Genomic DNA, 12,928 nt, shown 5'->3' with positions numbered 1-12,928 from the left:
GCTTATACGAAATTAAAAAGGAATGTACGTAGGAGCGGGATAACGTGGGGATTTGACGTTTTCCTCTTGGTTTCTCTCTTTCAAGACACAACACACAACTCTCGAAGACTGTCAACAACGTTGAAATTGGAGCTGTAAGAATCGTCTTCTCCATTTGTCATTCTCATGCACAGTCTACGTATTTCCCCACGCTTACACTACTAACATACGCATGCATTTCATTTTTTTGTACATATATGTGTAAAAAGACTATAAACATCTCGATTCTACGTTGACAACTTGAAGAACCGGATGAAATCCAACTCATATACCTGTTTTTTTGTGGTTTAGTCACGTGTCTTTCCATCGATAGTCGGGTTGCAGTACGTAGGAGATGTTTGGTTTTCTCTAATACCTTTTTTTGCACTATACAGGAATTTATAGATAATATGTTATATATATATTATATGTATGCGAGGTACTTGTTAATAAAATTAGTGATATCATTTCTTACATTTTTTTGTCAATAACTCTATATTAATTAAGAGGCTACGGTGAAATAATTTTGCATATAATTATAGACCATGCGAATTTTGAAATTATAGTTTTTTTTGTTATATAATGCAATATAAGTTTCCCCTGTTTATATATATAACGGGAAGATTTTTCATTAGGTATCTTGGACATTAGGAAACCAACAAAATGTTGCAGCACATGTCGCGGGCACTCTCTAGCTAGCGCTACAATCTCTGTTCTTTATTAAAAAAAATTCATAATAAGTTTTCTGTTTGTATTTGGTGATGTATGAAAAGACAATAAATACGTTAAGACCTTTTCTATAACAAAAAATGAATGCATCACAAGGTCCAAAAGAGATGAATTCTTCTAATTATGCTATAAACGATCGCTCATGTAATTTAAATCAAAGACTGCTACAGTTTCTTTATATGTTACACACATACATTATTTGTAGTCTTTATATCGTAAAACTAGAATATAGTTAAATCTTATAGATATAGATATAGTAATATTTTTCATCAATTATATATAACAGCTGGCATGAATTATCGTGTTATTTCTTAAGCAATAGTATACACACAAATACAGGCAGATATTGGTTGACAAAAGGAAAGACTTTTTGGTCTCGCAAAAAGGATTTCTTCGAAAAAGTTCCTTTTTTTTTTGTCCCCCGTTTTTAGAATGGAAGATAGTTGAAATTTGAAGTAGATTTTGCTGACTCTAGTTGATTTATTTATGTCTAATTAACTGCTAGTCTTAATAAATGTGGAAATTTACCAATATATATGAAGTGTAACTCGCGTACTTTTTCGCATATATATATACTCAGTAAGTCAGTATGTGTGTAACTAAAAAGGATAAATGTGCTAGAAAATAATCAAGAGAATTTAAATAATGTTTTTTTAATAATCTTATGGAGTAATAAAAGTTGAATGAAACAGAAGAGTGAAAAGGAAACGATGGCAAAATTAATTTCAGAAGTAGAAAGAAAATGGAAAAATATTAAGTTGAGAGACAATAAATGAAGAATGGTGATATTGGGCAGATCAATAACTCAACCACTCCTCTGACTAACTTTTATAGACAAACCCCTTTTTCTCCTTTTGATTCCCTTTTCCATTTCTTTTCATCTACTACTATTATAGTATTATCTTTGTATACTAATATAAATTATTACTATTCCATTTTTTTTTCTTTGTGATTTGATCGTTTCTCTACCTTCACCCCCTTCTTTGTTTCCTTTTCACGCTCACTGATTATCATCTTCCTTGTTTTTCCCCCTTTGATTTGGTCAAATCGTCGTCACAAAAGCTTAAGTAAAAGAGAAAATGAATTCTTATACATCACTCATTATATTATGGGTATGATATAAAAAGATTCAAGGACAATGAGGGACATGGACTACGTTTTTGATTTTGCTTTAACAAGTAAAATACCATGGTAAAATGAGAAATCCATTGACATGTCTCAAAAAGTAAATCAAAATGTTTACGTTGAAATCTTGAAACTTGAAATATTTTTACACTGTTTGACCAAAACATAAATACAAAATATACAAACAAGTAAATAGGTGTAGGACCTAGCCACCCAGAACCCATGTTTATTTTGTCTTGTATAGCTTTGGCTCTCTCTCCACTACTTACTCTCTCTCTCTCTCTTGAGTCCTCTTCTTATTTACTTATCCCTCTCATCATTCTCTTCATCACCACATTCNAAGAGTGAAAAGGAAACGATGGCAAAATTAATTTCAGAAGTAGAAAGAAAATGGAAAAATATTAAGTTGAGAGACAATAAATGAAGAATGGTGATATTGGGCAGATCAATAACTCAACCACTCCTCTGACTAACTTTTATAGACAAACCCCTTTTTCTCCTTTTGATTCCCTTTTCCATTTCTTTTCATCTACTACTATTATAGTATTATCTTTGTATACTAATATAAATTATTACTATTCCATTTTTTTTTCTTTGTGATTTGATCGTTTCTCTACCTTCACCCCCTTCTTTGTTTCCTTTTCACGCTCACTGATTATCATCTTCCTTGTTTTTCCCCCTTTGATTTGGTCAAATCGTCGTCACAAAAGCTTAAGTAAAAGAGAAAATGAATTCTTATACATCACTCATTATATTATGGGTATGATATAAAAAGATTCAAGGACAATGAGGGACATGGACTACGTTTTTGATTTTGCTTTAACAAGTAAAATACCATGGTAAAATGAGAAATCCATTGACATGTCTCAAAAAGTAAATCAAAATGTTTACGTTGAAATCTTGAAACTTGAAATATTTTTACACTGTTTGACCAAAACATAAATACAAAATATACAAACAAGTAAATAGGTGTAGGACCTAGCCACCCAGAACCCATGTTTATTTTGTCTTGTATAGCTTTGGCTCTCTCTCCACTACTTACTCTCTCTCTCTCTCTTGAGTCCTCTTCTTATTTACTTATCCCTCTCATCATTCTCTTCATCACCACATTCACTCATCTCTCTCTCTCTCTCTCTCCCTCTTTCTCTTCCTTGATCTCAGCCGGATCTGATGGGGGACGAACACAGGAGAGATAGAAAAATATATAAGAAATTTCAAAAAAAAAAAACCCTAATTGTAAAGGATAGAGGGATTTCTCTTTTGAGGGGACTGTTGTCTGGCTCGAGGACTCTTGTTCTAATACAATCTCATTATTTGGATAGTTTCAGATCTGATGATTGATTAGGGCTTTGGTGTCGTCGGACCAGGCTTCATTCCCCCCAATTATTACTCCCTCTCAATCCGAACCAACGAAGAAGTTTCGTCCCTTTTTTCAGCTTTTTTAACTAGGGTTTCCATTTTTCTCTATCCAATCTATAATTAGTTCAATGTGCAAAAAAGTTTTTGTTTAAAACTTTTTCCGTATACGTCTTCTAGATCTTCTGAGTTTCAGGTGGGTTTTGATTCTTTTTTTTTGTTTGTTACAGATTGGTGTAATGATGAAGGAATCTGACTCAGGTGATAAACTGAAAAAGTCTATCATCATTACTAACTTTTTCTCGTTTTTTTCCCTCTGCCTATGATTTTGTAATGATTTGTTTTGTTTTGTTTTTTTTAATGATGTCAGGAACGAGTTAGCATTCAGAGAGTAGATCTATTCATGGTTGTTATTAATGATGAGGGTTATTTTAGTTTCAGATCCTCTAAAACTAAACCAGATCTACTAGATCTGAAAGCTAGATCTGAATCTTTCAAACGAGTACTATACTATATTTATGTTTCTTGTTGGTACACAACTCCTAGACTAGGGTTTCGTCATTCCATTAACCATATCTAGCTACTTCAAATTTTGATAATGATAATTAAAGTTTCTAGATTCCCACATTTCCTTCTTTTCTTTCAGGGTGATTGTTTTGTTCTATTCACACTAACACTTTGCCTTCAGCAGTTTCTTCAAGCATGGATGGACGATCAAGAAACTTAATCGGATATTTTCACATTTTCCAATATTGTAATATGTAATAATGTTGTTCTGTCTATTCGTTGGATTAACTTATCCTATACCATAGTCACTTATGTATTTATTTTTATTTTTTTTTGAACGTAAGACGAATTTTAATACATCACCCAGTATCAGGAACTCCACTTTTAGTTTAGTAAAAAAATATACCGTAAATAGTAGTAATCGTGCTATTATAAGTTACAACTTTTAAAAACTTTGTATGCTATCAATCGAAGTCAAACTACATTGGAGGTATGAACCAAGTACCGTCAAACCCAAGAATCAACAATGTATGTTAAGAAATGACAAGATCAAGTTATATAAAAATGACATAAATTTACTGATTTGTTGCACGCTTGGTTTAATGTAGTGTGCAAGCGAAAGTGAAACTCTTTTATTTTCATTACCTCTGTGAAAAAAAAAAAATTACAAAGTGAACGGATATAAAAGTGTGGTGGAACGATGGAATGTTTTTCTTTTAGACATTCGCTGGATCAGAAAGAAACAAATAATTAATTAAAATGGATGAATATTAAAAATTAACACCAGTCTGTGATAGAGTTTTAAACTTTAAGTTCAAAAAAAAAGAAGAAGGAAAATTTGCTTTTTGAATTCCAAAAGATATCTTTTCACTAGTGACTGATTACACAAATTACCATGACATTTACATTTTGTCTTTTTTGACTTTGTATTCTTTTAACATGTTACTATGTGGCTTTATTAACGAAGACTTTGACCTCTCTATTTTTTCCGTCTAACCACGGTTTCAGTGTCTGTCTTTCTAGCTACCTCTAGGATTTGATGTCTAATCTAAATCTTTGTTCCATTTCGTAATTACGTTTCTTTCTTCTATTGTACGCTTCATTATGCCCAAAAAAAAATGAATAATTTTGGAAGACAAAAATCCCCAATAATAAGCCAATATACACACATACTCTACTAACTTATAATTTTTTTCTATTTACCGAAAATATTTTCTGATAAATTTTGGTTCTGAATAAAAAGTACAGTGTGTATCTTGCTATGTCCCATACTTAAAATAAAAAAAATAAAAAAAATCTTAAGAGACAGAAGTAATAAAGAAACAACAATGTCAACAATACCTTATATTACGAACATTGGAACTTTAAAGTAAAGACAAAGGCCCAGTTTGATCCATCCAGTGGGCCTAATTATTTTTTTTCCACAATTCCACATCGCCCATTGGCCTTTCAGCTTTGGGTTGAGTTCTTCTTTTTTTTGGTAATTCGTTGTCTCAACTAATCCACAAAAAAATCAAGTTGCTAATCTACTAGCATAATAATCTGCAATTTATGTTAGGCACAAATATTTTGTGTTTTGAAATTGTCCTATACAAATTCACAAAGATGTTTCACGGAATGAAAATATGTACTTTGTATCGAACTCCAAATTTTGTAATTTATTGATACCATCATTCTTACAAATAGTTAGGTTAGTTCGAGTCCTTTTTTGTTAAAATATATATTAAACAATGATATGATATATTTCCAGTCTTGTGTCTTCTTTTATAGTCATTATAATCGTACTTCGATGAAAAAATGCTTTTTGATCATTCTATTTCTACTCTTTGTCATTCCGAAAAATAGTTATCTATAGTTTATCTTTCCTTATTGTATTTGCTTATATATTTTTATAATCACTATCTGATTAAAGTTAAATGTAGCACTCAAAGGTGAACCAAACTATTAACCATGAAAATGAATCAAACATAAACGTAAAACATTTGTATATGCGAAAATACTCTGTCCATGCAATTTCAATTGTCATTTTCTTTTAGGCCAACTCTTTCACTTAATTCTCTGGAAATATTTAAAATAAGATTTAACCAAATAAGAAAGGATTACTCGTCTCGAGCTCGTATGAAGAAGTCGATGACTAATGAGATATATTATTAAATGAATTCCATACGTGGGCATGTCCTGAAGTTGTTTCTTCTTGTTCATTGCATCGTACCCAACTTTGGATTTTATATGTATTCAATAGGCCTAGTCTAGTATTCAAAACTTTTGCTTGTATTTGAATTTGACATACCATTATATATAATATTCATATATTTTAATTTATATGTAAATCAACGTTGACATTTATATAGTATAATACTGTAGCAATTTTTTTGATATAGTCTACAAGATTTCAAAGTCGATTCCGTGTACAAAACTAAATATAATATAAACTTCTACGTTTTATGAAAATTATGTTTTTTGTTCTTATGTTCCGTGCATATTTACTGTTTAGTTTTTCTGTCTTTAATACTGTACAGTATACTAATTCTTCACAAAAAATGTTGTTCTGTATTTATGTAGTGTATTAGCAATATACATCCCCATGGAAAAAGCTTAATTTTCAAGGGGTATGGTATAAGGACTGCGTAACGCAAGATCAACTGAATATGTGTTTGAACTCATGAAGTGTTGGTGCCAGTGCCACGACCCTCAGTGTACACATGTCGTTTCTGCAGGTCTTTCACATTCAATTGGTTTTACTTGTTTCTTCTTTTTTTTTTTTTTGGTCAACTCGATGTATTAGAAAGAGGCTCAAGGACTCAACAAAGCCACACTGTCAACAAGTAAGCGAATTATTGTTTGTCCTAGGAAATGTACAGTGTCGTACGTGCTATCTCATAACTACGGGTCTTCATGTATGATATATGTACCATACAGAGTACAGAAACAACTAGCTGACCCAAGTTCTTCAGAATCATTGAATTTTTTTTTCATGACCAAGTCGTTGTGTTAAGCTTTGCCTATTCAAAATGCAAAACTGACCCATACCGCATATCTATATATATATATCTATATACTGACCCATACTAACGGAGAAAATCTAATTTATCACTAACATTATTAGTTTTTTCAATAATTTTATTAGTATTTTACTAGTATTATTAATTAATAAATTCAATACTAGTATTTTCTTTTGGTCAACTTAATGAATTGATCTACCAAAAATGAATACTTAAATTCTCTATAAAGATACTGTAACCAAAATATGTGGCAAGGAAGGTATGTATTTAATATTCCGATTTCCCTTTACCAAAAATCTCTTTTGACCTTTTTTTTTATTTCAGTTAGCATCGCTCATTAAATCTAAATTTTGTCATCTCCGTTATGAGAAAAATAAAAAATGAAAAACTTTATAAGGCTTCTTAAATTCTCTCCACCTCCACTAGTAGACCCTTGGCCTTTCTCCTCTGTTTCCTAAACCAAATCTTCTCGGAACTTTTTTTTTTTACATTTCATTTTTTTCGCTTTTGTTCCTCTTCTTTCTCCATCGTTTTCTAAGTTATGGGTTCCGGAGAAAAAACCCTCAAAAGCTTCCATTCAAATCGTTCAAATAACGTGAAAAACAACAGCAAACAAGGGATTAAAGATGTTCCAAAAGGGTGTTTAGCAATCAAAGTGGGATCAAAAGAAGAGGAGAAACAAAGATTTGTTGTTCCTGTTTATTATTTTAACCATCCATTGTTCATGCAACTTTTAAGGGAAGCAGAGGAAGAGTATGGATTCGAGCAGAAAGGTACCATCACAATCCCTTGCCATGTGGATGTTTTTCGATATGTTCAAGACATGATCGACAGAGAGAGATCGGTTGATTATCATAGTAATCATCATGATGATCATCGTCATCACCATATCAACAATCATCTTGTTGGGTGTTTTAGAGCTTGATGATGAATGATATGATATATCATATATGAGCCGCCTGATCATGACGCAGCCAAGCAAAAGGGATATTAAAAAAAAAATTGTCTTTTCTTTTCTAGCCTTTTATCTTTGGTTTATTATAGTTTTTTTTTTTTTTTTAATGGTTTGATCTTGTGGAGTTGTGGAGCCAAACACGGCCTAACCCACAAGATTAGGAGTAGAAGTTTAAGTGGTGTGTGTAAATATAAATATAAATAAATGTGAAGTTATGTTAATTGTTCGATTTATAAGTTTTCTAGTGTTTTTATGTTTATCGGATTGAGGATGATCACGATGGTGATGATGATTGTAGCGAGAGATGACGAACAAGTTTTGGCAATTTGCGTATGATATTTTGTTATGAGACGTTCGTATAAATTTGAAAGGTGTAAATGGGAAAGTCACTATTAAATAAATTTTGTATCTGTTCGGAAAAAAAAAACAAAAAACAAAGAAAAAAAAGAGTACAAGAAGAAGAAGAGATTCTCAGTTGATTTCAAATTAACTATGTTACTTTTTGGCAACTAAAGTAACAATAATGCTTCTTTATCTTTCTGTTGTAACGGCCAGTTGCTAATTCGCATTAATTTGTATTGACCCGAAAACAAATCTACTTGTCCATAAAGAGTTACAGAAATACTTCCTACAACAACAAAAAAAAATGTTACAGAAATACAGATAAAACAAAACTTTCCCGTAGAGAGTTGTAGAAAACATATCTCTTTCTATAAATGATGATCTAAATTACCTATAGTTTTGACTTTTAATATAAAAAAAAAACTTATAACGAATACATGGATGCAAATTAAAAGATGAAAAAAAAGAATATGGAAGACAAGAACAAAGTCGGCAAAAGTGGGTACTTCTCTCTTTTAATCGGAGTCTTGCTTTTTACTTTCTCGTGCGTTAATTCCAAAGATTGTATATCCTTTTTCAATACTAACCAAGTAACCATCTAACCAACCACTAGGCACGAAAACTAAAGAAAGTCCAAGAAGATGCTACTCCATATATCTTTATTGCATATTGGCACCCAACATTACTAGTAATTTCTAATGTTTGTGTATCGCTTCTAGCCGGCAGAATGATTTTACGAAAAGAAATAATATTAGGATCATCACACTCCCAATTTTTAAAGAAATAAGTTTGAACTACACTATTACACTTATTTCTTATAAAAGATTTTTGTTGCTAAAATCATTTTTATGTGGAACTGAACATCTCTGTGGTAAAGAAAATACTACGGTCTTCTTCTATGTATGGATGTACCCAAAGTAGAAGATCAAAAAATGAGTAAACCATATATTTTCCAGAAGTTGTTTGAACTTTTGAAGATTCCCCCAAATTTCCATGAGCAAAGGAGTACAAATACGAATCCACTCAATCTAAAAATGATCATCAGTCATGACATGTAACAAGTGGCCAGGATTTAATTGTCGGTCGAGTGTGTCACCATTAGTGGAAACCCTTTACTAATTTTGTTAAATAATGGTACTTTTCAGTCTTATCAATAAAATATATATCGTTATTACAATAATTGATATCCCTTTAAAAATATTAATACGCCTTTTCTTATTCCTATTTGAAGTTTTTGTTAATGGTACCTTCGTAAGACAGGAAATCATATAAAGGCACAAAATTTAGCAATAATTATAAATAAAAACGATATATATATATATATATATATATATATATATTTTTTTTTTATGATGTCATTTTTAAACAGTTTGCGTGATAAAAGAAGGAATTGCACTCACTTTCAACCAAAACGTTATCGTAACTCATATTTTAACAAAATGGGCCTAGACCAATACACCTGGTACGGTAAATACCAACCCAGAAGTCACAAAGCTTACAGGTCAGCCCAAATAGTTTGGATATTTCTAACATTAAGGCCCAATTATAACAAAAACACTGAGGAGGATCCTCGTAAAGAAAAATTAATTCCCCGAAATTAAATCTTTTTGTAAACTGTAACGTCTGATATTTACAACGTGACGAATATCAAAATAAATCGAATCTAATTCCATAAAGCTAAAGTGGAAAATGAAAGGTCAAAACGAGTCTTTTACTAATATCATCGTCACATGATGAAAAAAAAAAGGTGATTATTAGAAGAATCCTCCATTTATCTTCAAAAGTAAGATTCCGCACCTTGAAAGAGATTATTCAACAAAAAGAACGAATAATGTGTGTATATGGTTAAAATGCTATAATTAAAAATTAATGAGTGTGATTAGCTTTGATGTGTAGGTTAATACAGCTATGATTAGGCACTTGGTGCATCTTAATCCAAGTTTGTTGGGGTGATTAATTGGTAATTAATCAATTTCTAATGATGAAAAAAGCAAACTATTCAACATCAAAACTAAGCAAAGCATTTTTACCAACTAAAGATATGACTTTCCTAGCAGAAATATTCCCTAGTGAATATAACAGTCAGTCTAATAAATAGAGGAGTAAAATTAGAAAGTTTGAAACACAAAAGAATGTTATGGAATTGGAAATTACTTATTCCAAAAGTTAATTTTGTCGACGAACCCATGTGATTATTGTTTCAAAGGAAAATGTAATTGCTTTTAGTCATAGATTGATAGTTAATTTTCAAACATTAAAAAATGCTTAGACCAATCAAATTCCAAACTATATTCTTCTTTTATAAAAATATAGAATCATTATGATATAAAAGTGTACGACAGTCGACAGACATAGAGAACATTTGTTTTTATGTAATGATTTCACATAGCTACTGTAATTATTACAAACTGACCCTTTTTATCGTAAAATTTTCAAGTTTCAATAACTATATGGTATGATGATTATTATTACATCTTTACACAATGTTTTGGTATGCCACTTCCGTTTTCCGACATCCACTTTCGTTCGACACGTGGCACAGTGGGTTGGACGATGACGTTGTCGGTCTCTCGAATTCTGCATCGTTCCATAAATCCATCTCCGGTATAAAATTACCCGCCGTTAAACCGGTATAATAACCGGACCGGTCCAGTTCATGGAACGGTGATTCTGAAGTCTCACTGACGGCTGGGATCAAATACGAGTTAGGCCCATTTAGTTGCGAGGCAACGAGCCGATCCAAAGCGGCCCAGCTAGTGACGAAGCTTGGATCCACAACTTTGCTGACGTGACAGTTGTTGTCGAGGTTGGGGAGTTTCAAAAAAGGGTCTAAAACTATCTCTTCTTTACAAGATTGCCCCATAGCTTCAAGAAGGTGCTCGATAGTCTCATCGTTGAACGACGACGTTTTAACCGATCTCCCAGGGCTGCTAATCATGGTCTTGCAAAGACTCTTCTTCTTGAAAACACGACACACCACCCATCCTTCGTCGCATCCTATGGCCTCACATGTGTCGACGTTGACATCATCATCGTGATTCGAGGAGATTAATACACTACTCTCGTCGAGTCTGTATTCATGCATGATCCAATCGGATTTCTGACCATGAGGGGCTCGACCTTTGTAGAAGACAAGCGTCTTTCGCATCCCGATCCTATCACCATTGGTATATATGATCTTGTCACGTCCTGTAGCTTTCCAAAACCCGACCGTGGTGGCTCGGTTGGTTCTAGTCCCCGTGGGGTACTTCTTGTCCTTATGGCTAAAGAAGTACCAATCGTTTTGCGGCGTTGTTCCAATCTTACACATCTCTACTCAGGGAAAAAACAAGAGTTATATGTTAGGTTCTTATAGTTCTTCTTCCAAATAGTATATATTTTTAACAAACAATTAAGCGTATATGTATTTTTTTACTCTACGAATTTTTCCCAATATGAAATCACCAGTTCTTGAAGCTTCTATCTACGACTCAACGTGATAGGAAGAATACTTTAATATATAGAAGCCCTAATATTACGTTTTATCAAGAATCAAGAAAGTCTATGTATACTCTCGAGATTGCAAGAAATAATATAGACAATAAAGATAGAAGTTGAACCTTGAATATCCCAAGGCTCGAGCTTGTTGAGATCAACGTCACGAATAACATCGAGATCGATCTTGACATTAGAGATTTTCTTGCGTAGGTAATACTGCAAGAGTTCTTCCTCGGTCGGGTGAAACCTGAAGCCAGGAGGCACTTGTGACTGTCCGTTTACTGATATGTTCATTGCTAAAGATAGAAAAAAGAAGAAGAACATATAACGAGTTTATAACTAACCAAAGTGGGTCTCTATATATATATATGTGTGTGTGTGTGTATATCTCGACGTCAAAATAAATAAAATATATGTGTATATTGTTTACATCACCTGGCAAAACAAAAAATACATGCATGATGAAATGCATGTGTTCATTTTTAATTTCTTTTTAACAAATTTTCCTTTTAAAAATGGGAGTATTAATTTTTAATCCGAATATCTTGTGTTTTCATATGGTGTCATTGTAAGTATGCATGAGCGGCCAGTTACAAATAAACATAATAAGAGCCTCTAAGGGGTTATTCTAATAATTTGAAGTCTCTGTTATATTCCGGAAACAGAACTCGTAATGAATGTTGTACTTGCTTGGGAAATCTATACTACCAACGGCTAAACGGCTATACCAAGTACCTCGTGCCAGCTTCTTCAGCTTATCGTTTTGCCAACTTTTGAGATCACATTATATAAATCTACTACAAAAACTATCTATTTTATTGCATGATTCAGTAATATACCCGTCAAAAATACAATAATGCAAAATATAAAAAATTAATTACAATTTAAAATTAAAATTATTTTGCTATCTTTTAGTTCGGTGTAAATGTGTAATGATCCTCTTTAATTTTGTTTAGGGTAGTTTTTCTAAATACAGTGGGACCAGGTCACGTAGCCATTGGGTAAAAGTATGGTCCACGTGGGATCCACTTGTCAACTGTAATGTAGGAAGCAAGCCCACATCGCTACGATGACACCCGACCTTAAAATTCTCTATAGACAAGACATTTTATTTTAGTCATTTTTGTTTTCTCATAAATTGCAAAGAATACACAAAGGAAAAGATGTGATGTGATGTTAACTACGACATTAAAACTCGTCGATTAAAGCTCGTAGCTTAGTCTACTATTATCGATATGAATTCAAATAATTTCAGAGGCCAGTTTGTACGTAGAACGTGATGCGAGGAGATATCATATCGATAGACTGGTGAATGGTGAAGTATATATATTACTCATGAGAATCCACAAACTCCTCATGGAATATATGTGCAGGTAAGGTAATTAACATTGCACAAAAAGGTCTTTTTTTTTTTTTT

The 12,928-nt window shown here is 32.3% G+C and overlaps 2 protein-coding genes and 1 long non-coding RNA gene across 3 annotated transcripts; 2 read left to right on the top strand and 1 right to left on the bottom strand.

Annotated features, from left to right (window-relative positions):
• On the top strand, positions 2,968–4,111 carry LOC104699690. Its single transcript, XR_753421.2, has 2 exons — positions 2,968–3,489; positions 3,599–4,111. It is a non-coding gene; the product is annotated as an uncharacterized LOC104699690 (long non-coding RNA).
• LOC104699689 (auxin-responsive protein SAUR32-like) lies at positions 7,069–7,923 on the top strand. Its single transcript, XM_010415030.2, has one exon. The coding sequence runs from the start codon at positions 7,279–7,281 to the stop codon at positions 7,660–7,662; it is 384 nt and encodes a 127-aa protein (XP_010413332.1). The 5' UTR covers positions 7,069–7,278; the 3' UTR covers positions 7,663–7,923.
• Positions 10,376–11,824, bottom strand: LOC104699688 (NAC domain-containing protein 66-like). Its single transcript, XM_010415029.2, has 2 exons — positions 11,634–11,824; positions 10,376–11,346 (listed from the first exon to the last, which is right to left on the bottom strand). The coding sequence occupies exons 1-2, from the start codon at positions 11,803–11,805 to the stop codon at positions 10,511–10,513; spliced, it is 1,008 nt and encodes a 335-aa protein (XP_010413331.1). The 5' UTR covers positions 11,806–11,824; the 3' UTR covers positions 10,376–10,510.

This window comes from Camelina sativa, chromosome 7, assembly GCF_000633955.1.
Source record: "Camelina sativa cultivar DH55 chromosome 7, Cs, whole genome shotgun sequence".
Lineage (NCBI taxonomy): Eukaryota > Viridiplantae > Streptophyta > Magnoliopsida > Brassicales > Brassicaceae > Camelina > Camelina sativa.
The sequence above is the reverse complement of the archived record's forward strand: the minus strand, read 5'-3'. Positions and strand labels throughout refer to the sequence as shown.